The sequence below is a fragment of the Engraulis encrasicolus genome, chromosome 14, assembly GCF_034702125.1.
Source record: "Engraulis encrasicolus isolate BLACKSEA-1 chromosome 14, IST_EnEncr_1.0, whole genome shotgun sequence".
In the NCBI taxonomy this organism is placed as follows: Eukaryota; Metazoa; Chordata; class Actinopteri; order Clupeiformes; family Engraulidae; genus Engraulis; species Engraulis encrasicolus.
In genome coordinates this window covers 31,068,417-31,095,770 of record NC_085870.1, presented here as the reverse complement: position 1 = coordinate 31,095,770, position 27,354 = coordinate 31,068,417, and the positions used below count along the sequence as shown (strand labels likewise).

Genomic DNA, 27,354 nt, shown 5'->3' with positions numbered 1-27,354 from the left:
ACCTATACATTTTGCGTACTTGTTAATATGTTAGCTCTGTTAGGGAGGACCGTTGAAATGGAAACCTGATGCTTAGTGACGTCAAAGTAAACTTTAATGTCCCAAAAAGGGAAATTCAAGTGGTCCCTTTTTGGGACATTAAAGTTTACTTTGACTTTGACTTTGATGTCACTAAGCATCAGGTTTCCATTTCAACGGTCCTCCCTTTGAAGGATCTTTCGATTTTAAAGTTTCAAGCACCATTTTGTGAAGGATTGGAATGGCCTTGTTAAGGGTTTGCTCCTTGACCACATAGGCCTAATGCATAAAAACATCTGTAAGGGAATGGAGTTGTAGTAGAGTGGAGTGCTGTATTGTCACTGTATAAATACCGTGAGATGTTTTGAAGCAACACACAGATGCCCACAATTGTGAAGGGATATCCAATGAAAAGTCATGTTCCGTTTAGTAACACTGATTTTCCTCACCATTCTGTAGCGATAGGAGACTCACTGGTCACCCACTGCAATAACAACTACTGATCGCTGCACGTTGAGATTCTTAGACCTCTACTCCACATCGCTAGAGGGCAGTGTGAGGAGAATCGGGAGAGGAGCGAACGCAACGAAACCTGGAGTGGTCAGAATCCACACGTGTGTAACCTGCAATGTTGTTGGGATACACATTGCATAGGTTCTTGGTTATCTCCGTTTAATATTTACACGCCTTACCATTCCTGGAGCTTCAGCTGTGAAATCTACAAAAACTTTTAATCAGTTGTAACCTGACTGTTGCGGACGACGACTTTATCTAGTTCCCAGGTGATTTGTGTATAGCTAACGTTAGCCGGGTAACGTGGCTATTTAGCTGGTTCTGTATTTTCGTACAGGAGCCTACCTGTCTCTTACAACTCTCAAAATGTTGTCAGACTTTGGTCTTATTGGTACCATACATGACGACGACGAAATACCTGATGAACCAGAGTCGGAGTCGGACGGAGAAACTGTGAGTAGAAACTTAATCAAGTCAGATGTATGTGAAAGTGTTTCTGTGAACTAGTCCGGGAGCCGTGGGGTTGAACCCAGATTTCTTTGATAAAGTTCTTTTTTTTGCTTTATCTGATAGATTTTAGGCAAGTCTTCAAGATTTCAGACGATGCCCGGTGATATCACTTGAGCATTTTCAGATTTTGAGCCTTTATTGTCCCATAAATGCAAATTATGACAAAAAACTAAAGACACCTAATATTACTGTGAATAATGTTACAAAATGGGCATACAGACTGAGACTCCCAACGGAGTTCGCTCCCGGACGTGCGGTCCCCGGTGTTTCTATCACTCCCGGACTTGCGGTCCCCACCCGATTATATTTCACGTATTATCATATACTGCCACATACAAGCAATTTAGGGTTAGGTTTAGGTTTAGGTTTAGGGTTAGGGTTAGGTTTAGGGTTAAGGTTAGGGTTAGGTTTAGGGTTAGGGTTAAGGTTAGGGTTAGAAACAAAAAACTAACATCAACAAGATAACTGGCTCCGTAATATGGCGGTGGTACCGTTAGTCTGGCTAGTGGGAGCGAGATGAAATGGGAGTGTAATGAGATGGGAGCGTGAATCTGGGAATCTACAAAATGTACCAAATTGTTTATATTACCTTAAAAACATTCACATTGGACTGCCTTAACACTGCCATTATTGAAACAAACGCAATATGGGGTAATAATTAACCCTTTCATAACAGCAATCTCACAAATAAGGCGAGACACTGTAGGTGAATAGGGTATTTTTTTTAACTTGCAGATATCAATATGAAACTTTATCAGATGATTACCTGTATGAATTGGAGAAAAAAATGTATTGCAAGTTTTCTATATTTTATGTTTAAATATGCTAATTAGGCTATTATCTAATTAAATATGCACGAATTTGCATTATATTTTGATGCAATTAATCTGACCACCTGAAAATGCCAGCTTCAAAATTCCTTTTTTATTTTGTTAATATCGTACATACAAGAATATTTACTGTGGTTAATTGTGGCTATCTCCTTTTGTTATCCAGGTACAGAGAAAATACTGCTAATAACCTTAAAAAATGCGATTTCGGCCTATTTTTATGCATTTAGTTATATAAATCAGGTCATGAATGACAAATCAACAAATGCCTCAGTAAAAACATTCACAACATTGCTTAGAATAAGACTGTAAAGTATGGAACGGATTGTGCATTATGAGATCCTGCATAACATCACATCATGACAAAATACATGACAACATCGCCGGTAGGTAGCCTACCACAAATAGCCAACATAAAAGAAAAAAAAAAAGAACAGAGTGTGGGGGTAACTGGTGAGCAGTCGTTGGCTGTTCCAAAAGATGAGTAAAGAAATGACATACTGTACATCCAGTGTATCCAGACTGGTATTGAATGATCACTTAAATCCATAAAGCCATCAAATAAGATCTGTACATGCATTTAAATTTACACAGAAAGACCTATATACACTGCAACATACAGTACCGCACGCTCAGAGACAGTGAGAGAGAGAGAGAGAGAGAGAGAGAGAGAGAGAGAGAGAGAGAGAGAGAGAGAGAGAGAGAGAGAGAGAGAGAGAGAGAGAGAGAGAGAGAGAGAGAGAGAGAGAGAGAGAGAGAGAGGTCTAAACATAGGAAAACAGCTATACATTATATATACGGTTGAGTCAAAAAATTAAGTCAATCCAGTGTATCCTGACTGGTATTAAATGATCACTTAAAAGTCCATGAAGCCATCAAATAAGACATGTACATGCATTTAAATTCGCACAGAAAGACCTGTCTACACCTATACAACACACAGAGGGTGCATCCCAATATGTGTCCTTGCCTCCTCTACTTGTGCTTGTCTCCTCGTCCCGCCTCCTGGCCCCTCCTCCGTGGAGAAAACGATAAAGTTTCCCAGCTGTCAGCCTCGCCACAACAACTTTTAAGGGACTGTTTTTCATTCACCATCCCAATTGCAAATGAGAAAAAGACTTTACAATTGAGCTTTTGCAAGATATTGAAATATAATGCTGTTGTCAGTGATGTCATCATGACGAGAAGCAAGTGGAGGAGGCAAGTGGAGGAGGCAAGGTCACATATTGGGATGCACCCAGAGTCCTTAACACCTAAAACACCCATAGCCTACATTATACTACACGCACACGCACACGCACACGCACACACACACACACACACACACACACACACAGTAAAGCTCACACAACATTGGTTCGGCAGCATCCCAGCCGAAAACATGCACAGAAAATGGTGCAAGGCACACTGTTTACAGCACAGCTACATTTCTTAGAATTGCAGGGGCTTTTACTCTTAATAATAATAATAATAACTTAGTTTTATATAGCGCCTTTCAAGGAACCCAAGGTCGCTTTACATTGGGGGGGCGGGGGCGGGGGTGGGGAGGGGGTGAAGGGGCAGGGGATGGGCCAGTGAAATTAAAGTCCATATGCCTACTCTTGCAACCACATCTGATCATCTGTAAAATGTAGTCTGGTGCCACTTTGACATTTTCTGGAACACTTATTGGTATCAGTGCTTTGTTGCATGGGTCTTTCTTCCATCCAAATGCTTCAGGAGATAGTTCAGGTGGAGTGTGAACCAATGTCCTCCACAATATTGCTTAAAAATGAGCCCTTTTCACATTCTCAAGAAATGCCTCTGTTGTTGGTGGAAGAGCAGCCAGGTTAGGTGAAGATACATGACCTTTCCCATTCTTTTTTCCCCATACCACCAACCTTGTATGTGACATGCTGATACTGTCTGGAATGCCATAACATGCCGACACAAAGTTAGTGGCCACACCGGAAAGTTGTTGGAATGGTGCCAGCACATTACCAATTGATGTCAAGTGATATCCAGCTTTTAGGGTCTTGATAACAGAGCCTTTACCAATACCAAAATAGGATGCCACAGTGTCACACCCTGATATGGCATGGGCTGGTAAAAGGTCAATTACAATGTCATTTTGTGGATTTACATTTTTAATTTTATCTCTTTCCATGTTAATATACGACCACCACTGAAATTATGTACTTTGTAGGCAAACAAAAAATCAGCCAAAAATTATGTAATTATTACTTCCAATTTTTATTTTGTGTTACAACAGCACAGGAAGAGTAAATAGCAATGTATGAAATGGTGTTGAATTAGTAATCCTTTCTGGGTATGTCTAAGCTGACACCACCAATATTCGCCTAAATGTTACATATTTCTGCTTGACAAACAGCTAGTTATGTAATTGTCTAAAATGTATTTGGTACGAGGACACTTTCTCCACTTTGATGTGGCAGGCCTACCACCCAGAATGCTCTATGGTTAATCATAGTGCAGTTATGAAGCTGTCAAAAGCTTGTGGGCTATGGCTGCAGCGAAATCAACATGAAAGGGTTAATATCTGAAATTGGCACATCACCCACTCTTATCCTGATGGGTAAGTGCTGGACAACTACAAACAGCAAAACCAAACAACCCACTATGAGATATAAAGCCACGTTTGGCGAAATGTTGGCCTTTGTGTCTCCGACTTGGAAAATCAGGCTTTTTGGGTGAATGCCCCGCCCCCCAAACATGCATGACCCCACCCCCACTGATGTCCATTCCTCACCACCTGTTCTTATACACATCCCACCGTGTAAACAAACACAAAATAAGTATGGTATAGGGTATTTGGTCAGCATAACATGAATTGGGAGCCAAAGACTGTTGTAATCTATGGCTGCAGCACATCAAGCATAAAAGGCTCAATATCTGAAAATGCTCAAGGGATATCACCGGGCATCGTCTGGAATCTTAATAGGTACACCTTAGGCAACCACAAACTGCAAAGAAAAAAACTTTATCAGACGAAACTGGGTTCGGCTGATATTTGGCTTTTGGCTGCCGGACTAAACAGCAAGACCAGCCAAATGCTACCGACCCCACATTTTACCATCAAATTGTACCTTGCTTCTACAGGAACAGCCTATTGTGTTAGCACGCGAGAAGAAAGCTTTGAAAGGACATAGTAAGGAGTTCAATGCAGACTTCGAGTTCGGAGAACGAGATGGACTGTACAGTGAAGACTGGGCCATGGCAGATGTCATGGCTCAGCTCAAGAAAAGGGTATGTCTTGCTTATTCATATAAGGGTTGCCACTCGCCCTCCTTGAAATATGGAATCCAGTTCCTTATTTTCATCTCTGAAAGGTGGCAATCCTACTTCAGATGTGTCAACAAGTACTGTCATCATCCACACATACTCCATATTCTGCCTGACCAAGCAAAACAACAGTTTTATGTAGTAACGTGTAGTAAAGTTTTGTAGTAACGAGAGGCTGTTTGTTGATATTCATCTTTCAGAGGGCACCTACCACACTTGATGAGAAAATAGAAAAAGTGCGCAAGAAAAGGAAAACAGAGGTGAGTGTTGTCACTTTTTTTTTTAGCTGGATGTAGCTGCTTCCCCCTCACTGACCATGTGAATGAAAATGCACCAACTGTTGCTGACATGTCTTTTGCAGGAGAAAGCTTTGAAAGAGGGGAAGACATCTCAGGCGGAGGATTCTGTTGTGAAAGAGGAAGATGATGATGATGGTGGTGAGGAGGAAGAAGAAGAAGATGGTGATGATGCCAATGAGGCTGATGATAAAGATGACGAGGACAAAGACGCAGAAGCATCAGATGATGATGATGATGATGATGATGAGGAAGAGTTCTCCTCAGCAGATGAAGAGGTCCTCAAAAAAGCAGGTGATTACCTTCATACTCTTCTTAAACTTTGCACGCATATTCAGGCTAATGCTCTTAAACATTCCTATAGATCAGGGGTGGGGAGCCTTTTTCATTTGAGGGGCCACTTCAAATTCCTCTAAGGGCCATAAAGTCCTCCAAGGGCTGTACTATGAGCACAAACCAGGATTTCCCCCTGCACCAAGGCAGCCACCTTTAAAACAGACCCAACCTTCTGTAGGTCCCCTGAATATAACTTAAAGCGATGGTTCGGAGTAGAATCACCCTAATGCCATTTGAACCGTGACACCCATCCACCTTTACACCCGAAGTGTTTTCTGCCGCAGGCTTACATCAACAGAGTTGCCGTGTTATTCGATGTTTATTCCGGTTAGCTTGACTCAAGCGCATATGGATACTGGGCACCGTCTCCAAACTTTCCCCACAAAAATAACATGTCATGACACCAAACTTCTGCAGTAGCACAAATATGGTCTGTACTCACGAAACGAAGCATTTGGAAGTTTGGAAATAGTCCAGGAGTTTATTATTATCAACACAAGCCGAATAGCTTCTCTGCTGCTAAAGCTGCGCCAACGTTACTTCCGTCATCTAAGACAAGCATGTAAGAGTCCTCAACGAAGCTCATAATATGCACAATGAAAAGTGAATTCAGCATCAGTATTGATAACGAAAATCCTTGTCTAATTGATAGTAGGTAAGATTCGAAATATCTTTTAAGTATTGCCTTGAAAATATAAGCCTTAATCACAATTCAGTGAAAACTTTTTTAACACTCTCGTCTGGAAGTTTGTTGAAGACTTTTACGGGCTTGTCTCATATGACGGAAGTAACGTTGGCACAGCTTTAGCAGCAGAGAAGCTATTCAGCTTGTGTTGATAATACTAAACTCCTGGACTATTTCCAAACTTCCAAATGCTTCGTTTCGTGAGTACAGACCATATTTGTGCTACTGCAGAAGTTTGGTGTAATGACATGTTATTTTTGTGGGGAAAGTTTGGAGACGGTGCCCAGTATCCATATGCGCTTGAGTCAAGCTAACCGGAATAAACATCGAATAACACGGCAACTCTGTTGATGTAAGTCTGCGGCAGAAAACACTTCGGGTGTAAAGGTGGATGGGTGTCACGGTTCAAATGGCATTAGGGTGATTCTACTCCGAACCATCGCTTTAATTGTATTTCAAATGTAATTTCTAATATTCCTTTACAAAACATGTTATATTTCATGTGAAGTGAAAGTAAAAGCCCATTGGGCAACTCCAGCTCCCACTGTCATTGTGACACAGCACACAAGCGAACACTGCACTCAACGAAATTGCATTCATGCCTCACCTGTGCAAGGGACAGACCTCAGTGGCGCCCCTAGGGAGCAGTGCGGCGGACGGTACCATGCTCAGGTTACCTCAATTACAGAGGAGGATGGGGGAGAGCAATGGTTGATTACTCCCCCCACCAACCTGGCGGATCGGGAGTCGAACAGGCAACCATTGGGCTACAAGTCAGACACCCTAACGCTTACCCATGACTGGCCTACCCCGACTGTGAAGCTGCATAACATTAAAATGATATCAGGCCGGGCCAGATAAAACGGCCTCAAGGGCTGTAAACGGCCCTCGAGACATAGGATCCCCACTCCTGTTATAGATGATAAAACTGATGTTTGCACTGTTTCTGCACATGGTGAACTATGTTGTTACATGACTGTAGATTGTGTGTAGTGTACGACAGTCTAATTCTTCAAATGTTCTCTACAGATACCGTGAGAGAGAAGGGTTCCAAAGGCAAGAAGAAGGCTAATGAGGTGGGTATGATTGCATTGCCGCTAATAGATGCTTTTATCCAAAGAGACTTTCAAAAGACAACCAAATTACAGACTTGCTGAGGAACACAAGTGCCAGTAAAGACAAAATAAGGCTTTTTATTTGATTTGTTTCTTTCTCTTGATTGTGCCAGGCCCCTGAGGCATTTTTCGAGGACGCCTCAAACTACGATGACACTCTGACCTTCCAGGATATGAACCTGTCCAGACCTATACTGAAGGTATTACCTTTTAAGTCCCCCTGCTCACAACTTATGTGTATGTTTTATGTACATTGTTACATGACTCTCGTTTGTTTTCCACCATCAAGCTGACTACCGATAGTTTGTTACACAAATGTGATTATGATGTTACTTTATACAATAAAGGTGTGTGCAGTGTGAATCAACCATAGCAACAGAAATAATTTGCAACGAAAATCAATTTAAAAGGTGATGGACTCTGTATGGCTTTGTCCTTGTAGGCCATCACCACCATGGGCTTCAAGCAGCCCACCCCTATCCAGAAGGCCTGTGTGCCCATTGGCCTGCTGGGCAAGGACATCTGTGCCTGTGCTGCCACTGGCACCGGTAAGAGCAGTGGACCTCCTGTTTTTTTAGACACTCCATTTCACTGGCATAGCTGACAAGCAGATGGTAAACATGTGGCCTGTTGTCTGTGTCCAGGAAAAATATTTCGGGTGATTTGGTGTCCTGCCATTCACAACATATCGTTAGATGTTTTGAGAGAATGAAAGTGCCGTTGATTCTATGATTACTTTTGGAAAAGATTTGGATCCACAGACAGATGAATATGCAATGTTACTAGTTGGAATTATTTTTTTTCACTTCATGTGTTTGGTGTCAGAAGTCTGAGTATAATAGGTACTGGGTTTTGCTTTTTGTTTATTCACAGTGCTTGTGAATGTTTACTTCATTATCAATCGCCAACCCCTTCCATAATCACCCCCCTCTAGGTAAGACTGCCGCGTTCATGCTGCCAGTGCTGGAGCGACTCATCTACAAGCCCAAGCAGACCCAGGTGACGCGTGTGCTGGTGCTGGTGCCAACGCGAGAGCTTGGCATCCAGGTCCACTCTGTGGCACGCCAGCTGGCGCAGTTCACCAATGTCTCCACCTGCCTTGCTGTGGGTAAGTAAGCTACTGTTTCTCTGTCCGGCAGCCCCCGTATGGTGAGTGTTGGCTGAGCTGGCTCCAATGAGGATGCTGCTGTCGACCATCATTAAAGCCACGGCTCAATTAACAGCGACTTGACACTGTTCTCTTAATAAGATGTGATAATATCTCAGGAGATTTTGTGATTTTATTGTTTTATTTCATTTCAACCTGCCGTGAACAATAGTATTGTATTTATCTTGCTTATCCTTTCTAGTCTGTGTAGATAAAACCACTTTCACACGAAAATAGGACCCAAAACTTTTTTTTTTTTTAGATGAGGACACTCTTAACCATTAAAAGGTGGAAGGACGAGGATGTGACCTTTCTGTTATCCTCATGTGTTGTTCCTACAGCCTAATTGTTATAGACAAAACTTTATGGCTAAAACCTCATATAACCATTGGAAGTTGATAAAAATGTCTAACTGTGTAAAGTGTTTTGATTTGGATGGTGTTTTCCCTAGATCTTCCTTATTTGTTGCTACATCCTGATTGATTATTTATTTTTAAAAATATTTCAGGGGTTTTTTTTCAACTTTATTTAGGCAGGACAGTGAGGAGTGGGACAGGAAATGATTAGGAGAGAGAGACTGGGGAGGATCGGGAAATGACCCCGGGTCGGGAATCGAACCCGGGTCTCCCGCGTAGCAGTCCAGTGACTAGCTGACTTAAGCCACGGCTGGGCCCTGATTGATTATTTCTGACGGCTCCGTGCCTTGCTGTGGCTCACTGCTCCTTCTCTCATCTTGTGTCATGTCGTGTCTTCCAGGCGGCTTGGATCTGAAGTCCCAGGAGGCGGCTCTGCGCGCGGGGCCCGATGTCCTCATTGCCACCCCGGGCCGCCTGATCGACCACTTGCACAACACACCCTCCTTCGAGCTCAGCCAGATCGAGATCCTCATCCTGGACGAGGCTGACAGGTCAGAGCCATGAGCAGTGTGAGAACCAGGGGAGAACACGGACCAGATAAGATAACGGCCCTCTCCTCTAGCCAGGAGCTGTGACTGACAAGGAGAACATGGCACCACATAATGTTACTCTTCATTTGCCAGGCTTTAAGCTCTTTTTCTCTCTCTCTCTCTCTCTCTCTCTCTCTCTCTCTCTCTCTCTCTCTCTATCTTTCTGTGTGAATGCTGAGTCACCAGCCCAGGCCATTGCTGTTGTGAATGAATAATTCAGGCAGCCAGGCACTGAGAATAGGACCAACTGGACAGGCCATGCAGATCAAGAGAAGACTGACGTGTGTCTGCTTTTGCCACATCTCTTAAAAACTCATCTTTCCCCCCCCCCGAGAGCGCTTCTATTCCTATCGGCGATGATGACCTTCCAACCTTTGTGACATAAGTCCTATAGCATAGAAGTGTATTTGCGAAGTGTTATGTTGGGATTGGGAATGGTTAACAATTGACCAAGTTACCCCTTTCATGAGAAAATGGGGAGATGCTGAAGGGTGTTTCTCAACCTTTTTTTCAGTCACAGCACCCTTACCCCCTGAGTAAAAAATTATCAAGGCGCACACACACACCCCAGGTGTGGAACACCGGATGTAACTCTACTTCTGCTGTCTAGAACACTAAATGTCACTCTACTCCACTTGTGTGTAGACTACAGGGCCTAACTTTATTCTCCATTTTGTTGTGTTTAGGATGTTGGATGAGTACTTTGAAGAGCAGATGAAGGAGATTATCAGGATGTGTGCTTACCAGAGGCAGACCATGCTATTCTCCGCCACCATGAGTGAAGAGGTTGGTACCGCTAATTTTTTTAAGGGAGTTTCAAGGGTGGGTTGGCGATTGGTCAAAATCAGATGCGCACTTCACTTCAAACTACAGCAGAGTTTAGATCTCGCCTAGCCTGAGCATCGACTTCCAGATCACGTACTGAGATTCTGGTCTTACCAAGAAGATAACGAATAACGTTTCCAAACGCCCTCGTTAACCCACCTCCATCGGTTTGCTACTGGTCGAGGCCAGAAAAGGCTGTGCCTAAGTTTGAACCAAACATTTTCTTAGTCCCAGTGGAATGTCTCTGTCACTGCCTTGAACACGCCTCTACCTAAGGCCGTTGAAGCTGCTCAAAATTGATTGGTTCCCGACAAAGTGGGTGGAGTACCCGAAAGTATTAGCATTGCTCTTGACCTGACCAGTAGTAACGGCGAAGGTGTTGCGTCACTAGGAGGGCGTAGCCTGGCTAGATCTCGCCCACCTGTAATTGATGCTGAAATGAGCCAGACTGTTCGAAAGTAGAAAGTACTAAAATTGGCCCTGAATCAAGGTCAGCAACTTGTTGTAGCTCCTGGCTTCAAACAGTGGCCCACAGTAACCTCTTCCAATGCTCTGTTGGTGTTTCCATTTGGTTATAAACGATGGAAGTCAATTCAATTGGAAGATACATCTTTGTCAGCAGTCTCTGTTGAGAACCAACATGTCATCTAAAAGCATAAACAGACCCCGGGCAAAATTTTCTAAGCTGCCTGTTGTAGCTGAGGGCTGAATAGTAAGTAGTTGTTGCTCTTATCAACCAAACAAACGTTTGTGGGGTTAGGGGGGTTAGTGTATGTCTGATTATCTAATAATTCAATATGAAAACGATGCACTTCCTGCCTGGTTTTCTGCTATTTGGTTCTTTAAAGTCTGAGAAATCGCATGCATGTGTTGCTTATTACATTCTGATAAAACTTTGTTCATGGCTTTGCCATGGCTCTAACGGTGAGGCTCTGTCCAGCTACTGTACGGCGGTGACCAGAGTTTGAGTCTGGCCCGGGTCCTTTGCCGTCCCTTAGTTCTCCGTCTCTTTCCTCATTCGCTTCGTGTCTGCCTCTCCTACTGTCCTATCACCAATAAAGACAAAAATGAAAGTACTACAATACCATGTTAAGACCAGGCTACGGGGAAGCTGTAGCTGGCCAGATTTGCACATTTGCAAATAATAATTCAGTTGTATCGTTTTTTTATGACTGACTTTTATGTCTTAAGTATCTCTTGGCAAGCAAGTTGACGCTCCAGGCAGCTAACACAATACATTGCTACAGGCTTTAGTGGAGGTTTTGTCTCAGAAATAAAAGCAGGTCTTAATTTTGTTGTACTACTCATAAGAAGCCCATCATTCTTTCAAAAATGGAAGACGCATTATAATGTCATATTGAATTGTTGCCGTTTTATGCTTCAATGTGCACTGACATTTATTTACCCAAAGTTTCTCCCACCACCTCTAATACCCACACCTTCTCTGCCCTCCCCAGGTGAAGGACCTTGCCTCAGTCTCGCTGAAACAGCCGGTGCGTATCTTCGTGAACAGCAACACGGACGTGGCGCCCTACCTCAGGCAGGAGTTTGTGAGGATCAGGCCAGCCAGAGAGGGTGATCGGGAGGCCATCGTGGCAGGTGGGTGATGATGATGGGATAACCTGACTCTTTCCAGATGAGAATGGGTTCCGCCTTGCTCCACCTATATTCATCTGAAGCTATGTCATTGGTGTAGATCTGCGAAGGCGCTTATAAAAGGCGATCATTAAAAAAAAAATCCTTGCATTTGATTGGGGGAAACACTTGTCTGACATTTTTAATGAGGTCAGAGGTGTTACTTAAACTGCTCTCAGACTCTAAAATACAGTTGAAACTAGAAATGTACTCGGAGAGTGCAGACCTCCGCCAAGGAAGCTGTTTGGTAAAACATTTGACTATGTTACGCCCTTTTTAAGTCTTCCCAAGAATTATTAACTCAAAATTCACCCCATCCCGCAATGGTGAAGAATCTTTTTTTTTAAATCCTGGTTTAGAATGGTGATCCGGATCACCAGCAAAATTTAATCACTTGTTCCTTTGGTCATGTCCAACAACTTTCATCATTCAAAGAAAAACAAAGTTAACCTCCCTGGTGGAGGTAATTACAGAATCAGTGTCGATGAGTGGGTCCTTGCTTAAACAACTATTGCATTTCTCTTATTTTTTGCATTCTCCACTGTGTTTATATTGGACTACGTCACAACTCTGAAAATCTGATGATCCTGATTGGTCCATTCTACTGCATTTTAGTTTGCGAGCAGGGTGATTCGGAAGGCCCTCCAGACCCTTGTGTGAGCTCACAAAGCTGAATGGAAATACACAAAGGTCTGGCGAGACGAGAGTCAGGCTAATCGTGGGGCACGTTGTCTGTGGATTTGACTTATGTCTCTCTTGGGGGCTCCTGGACAGTTTTGAGTTAGAAGCTGTTGCCTACTACCACATATTCACTTTTTTGTGACTCATGTTTTGTTCTTGAGGTATTATTTCAAATGGCACACTTGCCTCCCATCAAACCTGAATGAATGGTCCTCCTGAGCATTTAAAAATCATTGTGGCTTTACAATATTGATCATTTTAAAAGGTCATCTTGCATGTTCTCTGCTGAAAAGTCCTTTTGATAAAATCGCTGTCCCGGTGGCATTTTTACTCAGTACCCATTAGCGATGCTGCTGGGTCAGCTGTCTGGGTGTAGCTGGCAGAGCGGTCTGACGGCCATCAGTACTCTATGTTCGTACACAGCATGGATGCAATCAGACATGTCTGGGGAAACTGCTGTTAGTCAGTAAGTACATTCGACATGACATCAACGCAGATATGCGCATTTAGACAGCAATGCATCCTGGATGAAAATGCTGCATGACGGTTAGATTTCCTGTCAAACTTCGAAATTTCGTCGACGTTGCGTTGACGAGGTGACATGTCACATGGTGTAAAACTATCGCGGGATGAATGCGGCTGCAGTCAGATCTTGCAAGCTCTGCAGTTGCTTATCCCCTTCAACGCTCGTCGGCGGACTGCCTCCGAGGTCACGCGCCCATGAACTGGTTGGTCAACAACTCACTCACGTGTGTATATGGGTCTTGTCTCACACCTCTACACAAGTTTGCGCAGGTCCCCACTTCAGCTCCTCCTCACTGCCTGTCCCCCCGCTCCTCACACGTGGTGTGTTAGTAGAGCAAACCGGTGCGAGCTCATCCTCTCGTTCATATTTGTGGCCGACTTTAAATGCGCTGTATTTAATAACACCCACAGCGTGACAACAAGTTCTCGCTCACGTGCTTCCGTCAACGTTGGTCGACAGCAACAAAGTCGTATGGGCTTAGTGTTGGAGGCAGCACCGTGGCAGAGTTGCAGCCCAGTACTGCCATCTGCTGGTGTAGTCTGGAACCTCCAGTGGTCCATGCCTCATTTACTATAAATGATTTCACTATGGAAAACAGTGTCTGCTAAATGTGTTGTGTTTAGTTCAGAATAATTTAATTTTCTACACAAATGTTTTTTCCAGTCTTTCTAATTTTCTCCAATCATCTAATCTATCACTCTCAAAACTGGATAATTTGACAAGATAGGTTATTTTTTTATCAAAATAGGTTGAAATAGGCTGTCTTTAATCCTGAGAAATCTAAAGATTTGCTTACTTCATTTTGCCATTTGCCAGTTGAGTGATACACCATTTTAATAATAGTAAAACAGCAGTAAGGAATAGTATTAAGTTTATCTAGACATTTCCCATGGCGTGCTTATTTCCACTCAGCTCCTCTTGTTTTGGTTACCTGCAAAGCTTTCACTATGTCTCTGAAGTTGTCACTGAAGTCGTTGTAATAACACTTCAGATATTACTTAATGGCACTCCTATAATGTTTTACTGCACTCATATGGGGAAACCCAGCCTACACTGCACAATCTCAATACATATTGTAGTCTGTCACGGCATATGAACTTGCCCGTCTGTATGCTTTCGTTTAGACCAAGCACTAGGGAATACCCAGACAACTTTGTCATTGAATTTACTAAAAGCCTTGGACATAAAATAACTATTTACCCGGATTGGTTCAGTACTGCTTTGGTCAGTAATTCACAAACAAATGCCAATCAAATGTGTGTTCCCATCTACGTACCGGCATTTAACCTGACTTAATACAGATTTACATAGTGCATGGTTTTGGTATCAATTATGCACCGAGTGAGTCAGAGTGAAAGCAAAAGTCCCACTGGGAAACTCCCCTTGTCATGGTGCTATTGAGTGATGCACAATGAAATTACATTTTTGATTGCTTGCTATGGCCAACCTTTGAAGTGATAATGACAAAAGGTGTAAAATGGGAAAAGGGAATATACAGTAGTATCAATTGCATGCATCTGGGTACCATGGTAACAGTCAATTAAGGTAGTTGTGGACACATCCAAGACACAGGTGCAGGACAAAATGGTCAGACAGCTATGAAAATAAAGTTGAATGTCCGCAGACTTGCTCCCACACACACGCTCTTCGTCAAACTAAGGAAGTCTGACGAAGAGTGTGTAGCTCGAGAACGTTCACTTGTCAAAAGAATAAAAAAGCAAAACGGGAACAAGTGTGTGCGGACATTCAACTGTATTACCATTGAAACAGTGTGATTAATGAATGTACTGCTGCACCCCTATGTTGTAGCCTTGCTGACGAGGACGTTCCAGGACCATGTGATGCTGTTCACCCAGACCAAGAAGCAGGCCCACCGCATGCACATCCTGCTGGGCCTTATGGGCCTCAAGGTGGGGGAGCTGCACGGAAACCTCTCCCAGACACAGCGACTCGAGAGTCTCAGGTAGCCTACACTGTCATGCTTTAGGAATTATATTCCAGGGGCCTCATTTATCAAGCGTTCTTAGGCACAGATCTGTGCGTAAAGTGTGCGTGCGATCATTCCTGAGCAAAGTGTGGGATTTATGAACATGTACTTGAACGTAGAAATGTGCCTAAATCTACGCACACCTCAGACCATGCGTGCCAGTGGAAGAAACACGAAATTGCAAACAAGGTACCGTGCAAGGTACAGTTTACTTTGAATGACAATGGAGTATGACAGTGTGCTATTTTACAGTGTTTTCGTCCATGTGTGTCTCAAGTCAAGTCAAGTAGGTTTTATTGTCAATTTCTTTACATGCACTGGTCATACAAAGAATTTGAAATTACATTTCTTGCTTTCCCATACAGACATAGACTAATCTAGGTAAGGACATAGACAGTATAGACATAGACAGTACTTATACATGGACTTAAGACAGTATGGACATAGACAGTGCTCATACAGACATTTAAAGTGCAAGACTGGACAACAGAAGACTTGTAGAGGACATACATTAAGAGGTATTGTTGTGCTTTTGTGCTTTTCCTAAAAAAGTCCTTTATAGCGTTCTGACATGATAATAGTAGCATTTTGAAGAAAAATAAATATTAAAAAGGTCTGTCAAGTACACCAGCAGCTGTGTGTGTGTGTGTGTGTGTGTGTGTGTGTGTGTGTGTGTGTGTGTGTGTGTGTGTGTGTGTGTGTGTGTGTGTGTGTGTGTGTGTGTGTGTGTGTGTATGTGTTTAGTGCAGGTGTGCGGTGTGCGTCTGTGTGTGTGTTCGTGTGTGTGTGTGTGTGTGTGTGTGTGTGTGTGTGTGTGTGTGTGTGTGTGTGTGTGTGTGTGTGTGTGTGTGTCAGTGTGTGTCAGTGTGTGTATGTTTGGGTTTAGTGCAGTGTGCTTGTGTGTGTGTGTGTGTGTGTGTGTGTGTGTGTGTGTGTGTGTGTGCGCATGTTTTGAGTTAGTGCAGGTTGAAAGTTCAGTCACAAGTATAGTAGTGCAGGTGGAATGTTCAGTCGCAGATATGGTGGTGGGGGATGGGGGGGGGGTTGTCAGTGGCCTTGCTGGCTAGAGGCTGACAGTGGAGGGAGAGTGGGTTGAGTGTTCAGCATCTCCGTTTCCTTCTTTTACTTATTTAACACTGTCCTCCTGTCGAAAGCACCTCCACCTCTGCCGCGGAAATGTGTCTATCTCCGCACTTCCCGCCAGCGCTTCGACTGGCGCGTGTGTCCGCGTGTGTTCATGTGTTCAAACAGGGTGGCGCCTTCGAATTAACATGGCATTTGAATATATTTTAATACCATATATGGTTACTTGGAGGCGTTTCGGGATGCAAATTACCCCGAATGCGCGCGTGCACAGTGATTTGGAAGGTGTGGGATTTATCATGCAGACGTGTGCGTAGGAGCAGCCAACGCACGTTTCATAAATCCCAATTTTTCTGTTTCTTAAATTATGGTCAGACTTAGCTCCAGTTGTAGCTGTCGATAAGGTCTACCAAAGATTCCAAGGCACACTGCTGGTAAAGTTAAAAAGCCTTTAATTAAACGGGCTGACGCGTTGCAACTACTGTCTTCTTCAGAGCCTATTTTTCTGTACTTGCGAACATTCTAAATTTCACTCGTAGGACACAATTTAGAAGACATTCTACGAACTGATGATAAATGAGGCCCCAGTTATATTTTTTTATTTAGAATAGGTTTTATATTCAGAATATATTTCATGTGCACTCTGTCTTGTCTGACTTTACTCTGCTGAGACTCCACGCTGTCCTGTTCTCCTGAAAAGAAATTAACAATGGATTTGGTCAACTGGGCTATCAACGCAATTGACACCATCTTTTCGAAGATCAAAGTGGGTTCGGGGGAGCCCAACTGTCCTGATGGGACAACGGCGGCTGGCTATGTGATGGACTCATGGAGGAAGTGGAAAGTCATGTGTCTGGCTCCGTTAAACATTTTTTGGCTACATCTATAATTTTGGCTTCATGGTGGCAGGTTCCTTGGGAATTGGAATACTCTCGGGACTGCTGTACCGCATTTGCTCAAAGATCGCGGCAGCCATTAGTGGTCCCAGGCTGTCCGGCTCAATTGATCGGGTGGGCAGTGAGATTCGAGCACAGAATGCAGTCGTGAATCGCGCTTTGGAGGGTTTTGTGGCTGGTCAGTGTCTTATTTTTGCTTTGGCGCCCCAGCTGCAGCTGCAGCGACCTGACCTAGGTCAGGACTCTTATCTCTCCTTGGAGGACAAGCAATGTTTGGACTCTCTGCCTCCCTCCCAATTACCACCTGAAGGTGTTTTTCACTTGCTTTGGGACAGTTGAGTTATGGCTCAGAGTGGGGTGATAAGCTATCCAGTGCCCACCCCTCTCCTTAATCTTTAACGCGTCCTCTGTTTCTATCTGCTACCCACCCCTATCCCTCACCCCCTCATGTCAAAAATTGTTGTGTTTGCTTCCAGGCGGTTTAAAGATGAACAGATTGACATCTTGGTGGCCACAGACGTAGCTGCAAGAGGTCTGGACATTGAAGGAGTTAAAACGGTAAGTTCTCTAGAAGCATGCTTCCATTCGGTCCTGTGATCTTTATAAAACAACCCACACTCTGCAGGTAGCTCTGAAACCTTACATTTAATAAAAGAAATCAGTTAGGCAGGGGTGGCGTGGTGCTTCAATGAGCTAAGACACCGTACCATTATGCCGGTGACTGATTCCGGCCTGAGGTCCTTTGCTGATACTTCCCTCTCTCTCTTTCCCACTCATTTCCTGTCACACTCCCTCACTGCCCTGTCCTAAATCATAAATAAAGGCATAAAAGCCCAAAAAGATATCTTAAAAAAACAAAATCAGTAAGTTAACAGTATTTTGGACATTTACAAGCTTTTCATAACATGCAGTTGTCACTGAAGAAACCAACCACAGGCACACAAAATCAGAGGTACTTTCCAATTTATAAATGAAACGCATAAGTCAAGAGACAAATGCTATTGAGTCATCTATCGTTACTGACTGCTGTCTGGAACAGCATAGTCATGGAATGTTGAGACGCACATCGACAGTGACTAATTGTTACTTTGGGTAGACCTGTTCTCTTAAACAGTTTGGTAATCGTGTTGTTGTTTTCTTAATTCAGCAAACCAGGCATACCGGTTTTGACTTCTTGATTGCTGTACACTCACTGTACTTCATATTGATGGTTCTCAATAGCACCAGAAAATAATTTCCTGGTTAATCCATGCAATCCCATCATAATATGCAATATGATGATAATATGATTTTGGTGTGTGCTGTATTTCTATATAAAGTAATGAAATTACACGACAAATTAAATACAAAAAATATTTAAATTGCAGAAAATAGACTCCGGTTTTGTTTAATGCTTATAAATAAAAGTGCATGAGTCATCAGGTCTTCGAAGTAGTTTGCTATTTAAGCGTTGACGCTGAGCTTTCCACAGCAATGATTAATTATTTTGCATTCTGCAAATTCATCATCATCTTGCTCGTGAATAACAGCATTGTGTTGCCAGGACTCCTAAGTCCATTTTGCTGACCTGACCTCCCTGTGTCAACCAATGTGCTTGTTGGTGCTTGCCAGTAAAGTTTGTTGGGATTTTGGGAGTTAAGTTAGCTCATTAGTTTTTTGAGGCAACAACGCCCTTCTGTTGTTTTGAATAATGCATAAGAAGCATAAATATGCACCCCACTCTCAAATGCAAGTCAACTTTAAGCTTTCCTGGAAATATGCCATTGGAAAAATGCTGGAATGTTCTGCCACAAGGTCATATGAAAATGTGTGTTTTCAGGAAACTAATGGTCCAATCTGACTGCGTGCTCCTATCCGTTTTTACTTAATAAATCATCTGGAGATTATTTTGCCGCATCATTTTGTGATCTACCAAATGTGTGTTTCATTTAACGAGCGTCGCATCTTTCCGATCTGCAGGTCATAAACTTCACCATGCCCAACACCGTGAAGCACTACGTGCACAGAGTGGGGCGAACGGCGCGCGCTGGGAAAGTGGGCCGCTCCGTGTCCCTTGTGGGAGAGGCGGAGAGGAAGATGCTGAAGGAGATTGTGAAGAAGGCCAAGACTGCCGTCAAGGCCCGCGTGCTTCCTCAAGGTACGAAAACCAACCCTCTTTGGGGTGTCCTGTAGCGCACTTCGCTAATGTACACGTCATCTAGTATGGTGACCGAGGTGCGAGTTAGGGGTTGGGGATAAGGCAAAAATGTCATATCACGATTTTTTAAACATAAAATCTGGATTCCGATTTTATCACAATCTTCCATTGAAAAAAAACTAAAACAGGCATTTTATGTACTTGCAATTCGTAATTAGCAATTAATTAAATGTAAACACGCTGATGACAATTTTATAAAGTGCACAATTGGAATACAATAATGTAAAGAATATAAGTAAAAACAACAACACTAAGTAAGTAGACATCACTATGATGTGTAGTAAACATCCTCACTGCAAGACGATCTATACGATTTTTCCAGTTTGGCAGATTCGAGATGGTCTTTTACTCAATTTCACATTTAAGATTTACTATTCAAGATTTAATATTCGCCATATCGCCCTACCCTAGTGCAAGTCTATGGTGACCATGGGAACCAAGGTGGGATTCCGCCCTATCTGAGTCATATCCCTACTCCATACCCCATATCTCTCCCACTCCTCGCCCCAGCCTCAGAAGCCTAAAAATATACAATGAAAAAGTCCTGTCAGCCCTCACTCTGGCACTGAAGCTCATAAGGGCAAGATGGGTTTTTGTAAGTGGACGGCATAAACACACTATTTAGTAGTACGGTTTTATACCAATGGTTTGCCCCCAGTTTTGAGTTCTCATCTCGACCATAACTTGGCTGCGTAACCTCAGGTGGAGTACACTGCAAAATTGTCACCCATGCCATTGCCCACCTCTTCCTACACTTCCAAGGCTAAAGAATCATTGAACAAGGCACCTAATCCCAATGTAACCAATACCCTGTGATAATTTTACGTCACTTTGTATTGAAAGCTTCAGCTAAGTGTAATATATTGTAATGGAATGTGTTTGCAGAGGTGATCCTGAAGTTCAGGGACCTGATTGAGAAGCTGGAGAAGGACGTGTATGCCGTCATGCGACTGGAGAGAGAGGAGCGAGAAATGGCCCACTCAGAGGCACAGGTACCACTCACTTGCTCAAAAATAAAAACATAATCTGGGATATGCTGTGCCAACATAGTATACCCATACCATCATACCCATGGGGACACAGGTTTCAGAAAGTCACAGAGTCCAGCTTGGGTCATAACCCAATCCTACCTCATGTCTCTCTCCCACTCGTGTCCGAATATTCACTATGCTGTCTCAGTAAAGAAAAAACAAATAATGAACAAATCGTTAAGCTTGCCTTTGAAAAAAAATGTCTTTGGTGGTTTTCTGAGCTTTTTTGTCTTCCTGCGTTGCTCCCAGATCAACTCGGCCCAGAAGAAACTGAACCAAAATGGAGAAGACACCGAGCTGCCCAGGACCTGGTTCCAGACCAACCAGGAGCGCAAGCAGGACCGCAGTAAGTCTTAAGGGCTCTGCATACTTCACGTGCGCACTTTGGCGCGTGTGGCGCGAGAACCATTAATGACGTCATCACTTGCGACAGACTATTCATACTTCAAAAGCGCTTTCGCTCGCATTGTCGGAAGTGCCCTCTGCTGTTCATGAGAGAAACGGCAGTATTTTTCGCAACTCGCAGCGTGAGTTCTACGGATGTATAAAACAGGCATGAAAATCCCTCACCTTTCAGCGAAATTCGCCGTTTTGAAATCAAAATGGGTCATTTCTGTGAATCGTGTAGATCCGCGGAGAAAATTAGGGGGGTGGGGGGGTCAAGCGAGGAGAAAACTGTAGCGCCAACTTACTGTATCATTAAGTAGCGCTGTACCGCAGAAAACTTCATACAGTGTCAGGAGAGATTCCAAAAAATAAAGATTCCACAACTGACAATGACGTTTGACCAATCCCAGCATTTGTTGCTGTCGACACAGCCAATAACCTGAACGAGCACAATCTAAGTCCCGCCCTTCATATTTCTCATGGGGCACCTAAGTCTCCACCCCTTCCGGGCGGCTTGTGGGGCTGGCAACGCAAAAACTTTTGACTGGGCTGTAATGGACTGATCAAAGCTATTTTCCGACCCACCTCGCATTTCCCCGTCGATCACACATATGCTGTGCCTCAGAATTAATAACAACCAATGGTGTGCTTGTTGACTTCACTTGGCAAGCGATTTTTGAGTTGTGTGTGTGCAAAAATATGTAATTATTTGGACTACACAACAGACGTCGCATGTCCGACGTGCAGCCACTTAAGCCACGGTGCAGCGGTAGGGTTGGCTGTGCCTCGGTTCACGTCAGATATGCGAGGCGCACGTGTAGTCTCCAACACAGTTTTGCACAAAAGCTAAAATAACGTTTCTTGCGTGCCGAAAATGGGTGGTCTTACGACGCAAATCCAAACCTTTCAAATTCACTGTCATCATATGTGAAATCCGGAGCACATGCCAAACGGGATGAGGATTTAGCTTGACTCGCTCCATTAACTCGCATCAAAATTTTGAGAGCTACTGCCCCATGGATCGGAAGTAGAAGGGCGTGACTTAGGTGCCCCATAGAAAGCCCAGTTTTGCCGCTTTGGTCTGCTGGGCTGGCGTAGTTGTATCAAATACAGAAATATCTTTCTTTATAGTTCTAAAACATCTCTGATTATAAGCAAATGTCCAAACGATCTGTCACAGATAGTCTACACGTTTCCCAGAGAGGTAGCTATTTGAGATCATGATACTTGTTATGAGATCAAGACGCAAGCATTTCGATGAGAAGTGAGTGGATGTAGTTAGCCACAGTGGGTAAGCTGTTTTTCCTAATAATTTGAAACCGCATTTGCCCTGCCCACGTGAAAAAGTATTTATTCTCAAATACGGCACATTTTCCTGACGGCTATTTTAACGGGTCTGTGCGCTACGAAATGGCGAAATTATCTAGTAGGCACTACGGAGAAGAAGCGCATAGGCTACGCGAGGCATCCAACATCATGCTTCGAATCATATGCTGCGGCTTCTTATAGCACGCACGAGAGAGGGAGAGGGAGAAAGAGCGAAGCCTAACTTAGTCAATCGTTTGACACGGGACAAATTGTTATAGGAATCATGCCACGTTTTTTGTAATCCCTTGGTAGCCTACATCTAAATGACATATTAAAAATCTACCGATTTATATTTAGTGGAACACGGTCAAACTGTTTTTTTTTTCACGGTCAAAGTTGGAGCTTTCCTATTATTTTTTTCATAGGGAAACAGATATACTAGGTGAATGTACTAAATTTTGAGTAGTTTGGATAAAATGTCAGTAGTTTATCCAAACTGTGACAAAGATTTTTTGTATTAGGCCTACTAAGTTGTCTGAAATGATGATTAACTGTTCAAACGAGATCACAACCAGGCAAGCGTTGAGGGGACATTGGATAGTGTTGAGAGGAGGGGGTGCTTAGTTGCCAGGGTTTTGCATTGGCAGGGTTTTGATGAGGTCAATGGGGTGATGAGAAGCTTATGATGAGGTCAAGGGGGAATTTATTTTTTTTAAAGGCTGAGAACCAAAACCCATTCTATCTATCTATCTATCTATCTATCTATCTATCTATCTATCTATCTATCTATCTATCTATCTATCTATCTATCTATCTATCTATCTATCTATCTATCTATATTCATGACAGCATGACAATCATGAAGTAACGAAGATGGTTGGCAGTTCTTCTTATGTTCACTGTCCCTGGGTCGCTACAATATGCTCAAAATTCATAATTTAAAGACGGTTTTAGCTAAATTTTCTCCCATGGGAGAGCATGCCCCCAGACCCCCCTAGTATGACTCTTATACAACACTATCCCCCAAAAACGCAACTGCACACCACACATGCGCGCGCACCACTGCAGCACACGCGCCGCCCCGTGCCACCGCGCCACGCCGCACCTTTCTCACCTTTTTCACCCATGACCTGTTTTCATGCCTGATAAAATAGAAAGCCAAACACGGCTGCTGAACTGAACGTCTGACTTGTGACTTACCACATTGAAACATATATTTTTTTGTTGTAGCCTACATTGCCAGATCATTCCAAGACCATGTGAGAGCATTGTTCTGGCGGCAGAATTTATAAATAGATCGCCGAACACAACGTGCTTCTGAACAAAGTAAACAATTGTTTCACTGAACAACATTTAAGAGAGAAGATAAAATAACTCTCTAGGACATTTTATTATCCTCAAAATGATACAGGATCCATTCTGTAGTAGCCTACAGTAGTTGTAGCCTCTCTTCGCAACTCCTGCTTTGTCTGCCTACCTGCGTGGTCGCTGGTAGTGCACGACAAGTTACAAAAAATGTGGGGTGCACGACGTCGCGACACGGCAGCTCGCGCCACGGCGTGTGACGTCATTTTGGGTCACGTGACGGCGCGAGTGAGGTCGCGAGTGAGGTCGCGAGTGAAGTATGAAGGAGGGTAGCGCCAGTCACGACAAGTATGAATCCCCCTTTAGGCAGCTACACCACTGAAGCAACACTGCATTTCACTACAATGCTCTTATCAAGGGACTTTCCGTGGCCCTTCACTAATTCATTGATTTGTCGACACAGTTGGCACATAGGTCGAGTCAGAGCATCACAAGCAGAGGGAAAGTTTTGTTGTTAGTAGGTGTACTGAGTAATGTAAGGATTCAAGTCTGTTAACGTGAAGTAACAACTTTGAACTGAAGTGAAGTTTTGGAGTATTTATGCCGCATTCTGGTAGTTGTGATTGATTGAGGGCATGCTCAGTAGTTTGTAAGTTGGCTAGCCAGTATTAAGTGCACACCAAGAAATGACTGTATGGCTGTCAAGAGTCTAAATTCCATGTGTTAATTGTAGTAAAGTGAGAGAGTATCACCTCCATTGGGCCATGGCAGTGGGCAGTGAGGGTTTAGTGGATGAGGGGGATGGTGGGTTATCTCACCATTGATCTAAAATACGCCAGTTGTATTTTTTTTTCAAATGAAATAAAGCTTCAAAAAGGAATAGGATGGAAAGTGGTGCAGATTTTTTTTTTTAAAGCAAAGACTCTGTGCTGTAGTGTAGGGCGACCCAGTATAAATGACTGATGTGCTGGCCTTGTCTCTAATGAGCTGGTAGAAAGCGTTGCAGGTGTGGGCATATCCTTTGCCTGCCTGCTGAGTACCTCTGCTTCTTAAGCTCCGTCTTGTCTCTCTGAACACTCAGGATGACCCATTTTAAAGCTCATGTGGTAAACGCACTGTATGTCTCTGCTTTTTTTTCTCCCCCCTTTCTTTCTTTCTTTCTTTCTTTCAGTGACTAAAGCGCTGCAGGACTTCGACTTGGCCCTGAGAGGCAAGAAAAAGCGGGCGCAGTTCTTGAAGGATGGCAAAAAGAAAGAACTCACGGTAGGGATGTCCGTCTGGCCTTGAGGGTTTTTTAATTAAACTGTTACATTAACTAGTTCTTAATAACACTTGGCGATGTTGTTCACAAAATTATAAGTAACAGCATTGAAGTGTTCAGTCAGTGTTGACCAGAGATGATCTTGAAACCTCAACATTGACCGTGTCATGCAGTCATTTGCCTCCTTATCCAGTAAAAAATTTATTTTTTTAGTTTTTTTTCTTACCATGGGCATTTCTCCTACATTCATTTGGAGAGGACAACATCCTTAAACCACATTCTGCATAACCGCATTTTGCATTGCCTGCTTGCATTAGTGTGTTTTCCAGTCTGTCTCATCAGCTGGCGATATTGTTTTGTTTCTTCCAGCCGGAAGACAGGGCTCAGTTTGAGATCTTGAAGTCTCAGATGTTCGCGGAGAGGGCCGCCAAACGTGACCGACGACCCAAGAGAGCCCGTGCCGTGCCTGAAGATGAGCCCGTACAAAAAGGTACTCCTGGCTCTCTTGGTTTGAATGTGTTTACTTCCCCTTTGGGGCAGGTCTCCCTTATCTCTGGTGGTACACTAGTGTGGTGAGCGAGGTGGTTGGAAAATATACAGCGAAACGTTTTGGAGAAGTTTCACAAACCACCAGGAAACCTCTGTAGTAAAAATGTCACATCTTTTTTTTCCTCAAACAAATGTGGAAGTGGGGATCAATTGCCATGTGTGATCAAGGAAGTAATAACTGTTTTACCAAAGAATATACATCTCTAACAAGTAGCGACAGTCAGGTCTTTTATGGGAAACAGTCAATAGGGGGCGTTTTGAGTCAGTTTTGAGTAAAATCCGCCAGTCTGAAATGAACAGGTAGTCACGTACGCCACTCTGTTATGACCAGTAGCCATAGCAAAGTTCTTTCGCCATAGGAAAGACCGCGGATCTAATGCTAAAGTTAGCACAATATGGCCAGCTACTTTGGCAACTTTAGCCTTATAGATAGTTAAAGGGCAACTCCTGCCAATTTCAATGTGCTGTTGTATTGCTCACACTACCCTTGACTTGTCAGTACCCGGTGACGCCGCAGTATTTGGCCCAGCCCTTTCCGAGATATGAGCTATTCTAATGGGGGCAACTTTTGTTTACATTTAAAAAAAAAATTAGCATAGGCCTACTCCAAATATTTTTCCAAAAGGTATCACTGTTTGCTAGCTGTCTGCTGATGTTGCATAACCTTTTGGATGTTTTTGGGAATAAATAAAAATGTTTTTTTTTTTATGTAAACAAAAGTTGCCCCCATTAGAATAGCTCATATCTCGGAAAGGGCTGAGCCAAAAAATGCAGCGCCACCGGGTACTGACAAGTCAAGGGTAGCGTGAGCAATACAACAGCACATTGAAATTGGCAGGAGTTGCCCTTAAAGTTCTGCACTGATTGTGCTGAAAAAACACACGAGATGGTATAAGCATTCATAACTGAAGAATTTCCGATATTTATATGAATGTAGTTTTACCGTATTATGTAGAAATCCTGTACACATTCCCAATGCATTCCAATGTAATTTGTCCGATATTTGTTCCAGAATGGCGGCCGCGGCTGATAATCATTGGGCAGAATGTTGCTATGGGATGTTGTACTTCTTGTTAGATCCACCACCTTTGGTTTTACTATAAATTGTTACATTTGCTTTTCCTGTTACCTGCAGCTAAAAAGAAGGGTGGTGGTAAATCTGGAGCGAAGTCGATGTTCGATAAGGAGTTGACCAACACCAGCAAGAAGGCCCTGAAACAGTACAGAGCTGGGTAAGGATGAACCCTTTGAAATCCTACATTTTTACTGTAGTATTATTCTAGAATTCATTCGAAGACTGATGTAGCTTAACACAGAAATTAAATGACAGGCTGCTGTTCGTTTTTAAAGTATTTGATTGGTCTAACATTTTCTTGCATTCATTTTTATTTTTATTTTTAATTCAGGCCATCCTTTGAAGACAAGAAAAGACTTGGGTTGTCAACAAAGAAAGGAGGGCACTTCAAGTCCAAAACAAGGTGAAGAAATCTGTCTGCTTAGATTGATACATGGCTGCTTTAGGCTAACTGGCTATTTTAATGCATATGTGGCGACAGGTGCATTTCATGCTTTTCCATGTGCATTGGAGATTCATTATTTTTTTGGTTTTGTAACATTGTGTTTTTTTCTTCACTGTAGATACAAGAGGAAGTAGAGGCATCCTGTTTTGCTTCAAGGTGGAGAAAATGAAATGGAAACTGAAAGTTTTGGAGCAGAGCAAGATGGGCCCTCAGCTTGGGATGGCCAAGATGTTTCCGTGTTCTGTTATAATGCTGTAATGTTTTGTTAATATATCATGATGGCTGTGCTCTGTGTACAGCTTCTTCATTGAACTGTTAATAATGATGCATAAAGTCACATGTAAATGACATCATGGACTCTATATCTTTCTTATACAATTGTATCTGTATCAATGTATCTGTTGCAACAGTGGGATGTGGCATGTTTTCTAATGACATGTAAATAAAGACAGCACAGTGTCATGTTTATATTTTGAGTTTGAATT

General features: G+C 43.1%; 1 protein-coding gene and 1 non-coding gene across 2 annotated transcripts; both read left to right on the top strand.

The window, feature by feature from the left end:
- The first annotated feature begins 583 nt into the window (after positions 1–583).
- Positions 584–27,337, top strand: ddx27 (DEAD (Asp-Glu-Ala-Asp) box polypeptide 27). Its single transcript, XM_063215400.1, has 21 exons — positions 584–984; positions 4,971–5,117; positions 5,354–5,413; positions 5,515–5,743; positions 7,500–7,546; positions 7,699–7,785; positions 8,028–8,133; positions 8,520–8,693; positions 9,489–9,639; positions 10,365–10,464; positions 11,961–12,102; positions 15,155–15,308; positions 17,788–17,869; positions 19,271–19,448; positions 20,394–20,500; positions 20,789–20,885; positions 24,711–24,802; positions 25,170–25,290; positions 26,485–26,581; positions 26,756–26,827; positions 26,988–27,337. Exons 1-21 carry the CDS (start codon positions 898–900, stop codon positions 27,001–27,003), a joined length of 2,346 nt encoding a protein of 781 aa, XP_063071470.1. The 5' UTR covers positions 584–897; the 3' UTR covers positions 27,004–27,337.
- LOC134463522 (small nucleolar RNA SNORA2/SNORA34 family) lies at positions 10,978–11,115 on the top strand. Its single transcript, XR_010037760.1, has one exon. It is a non-coding gene; the product is annotated as a small nucleolar RNA SNORA2/SNORA34 family (small nucleolar RNA).
- Positions 27,338–27,354: the final 17 nt, after the last annotated feature.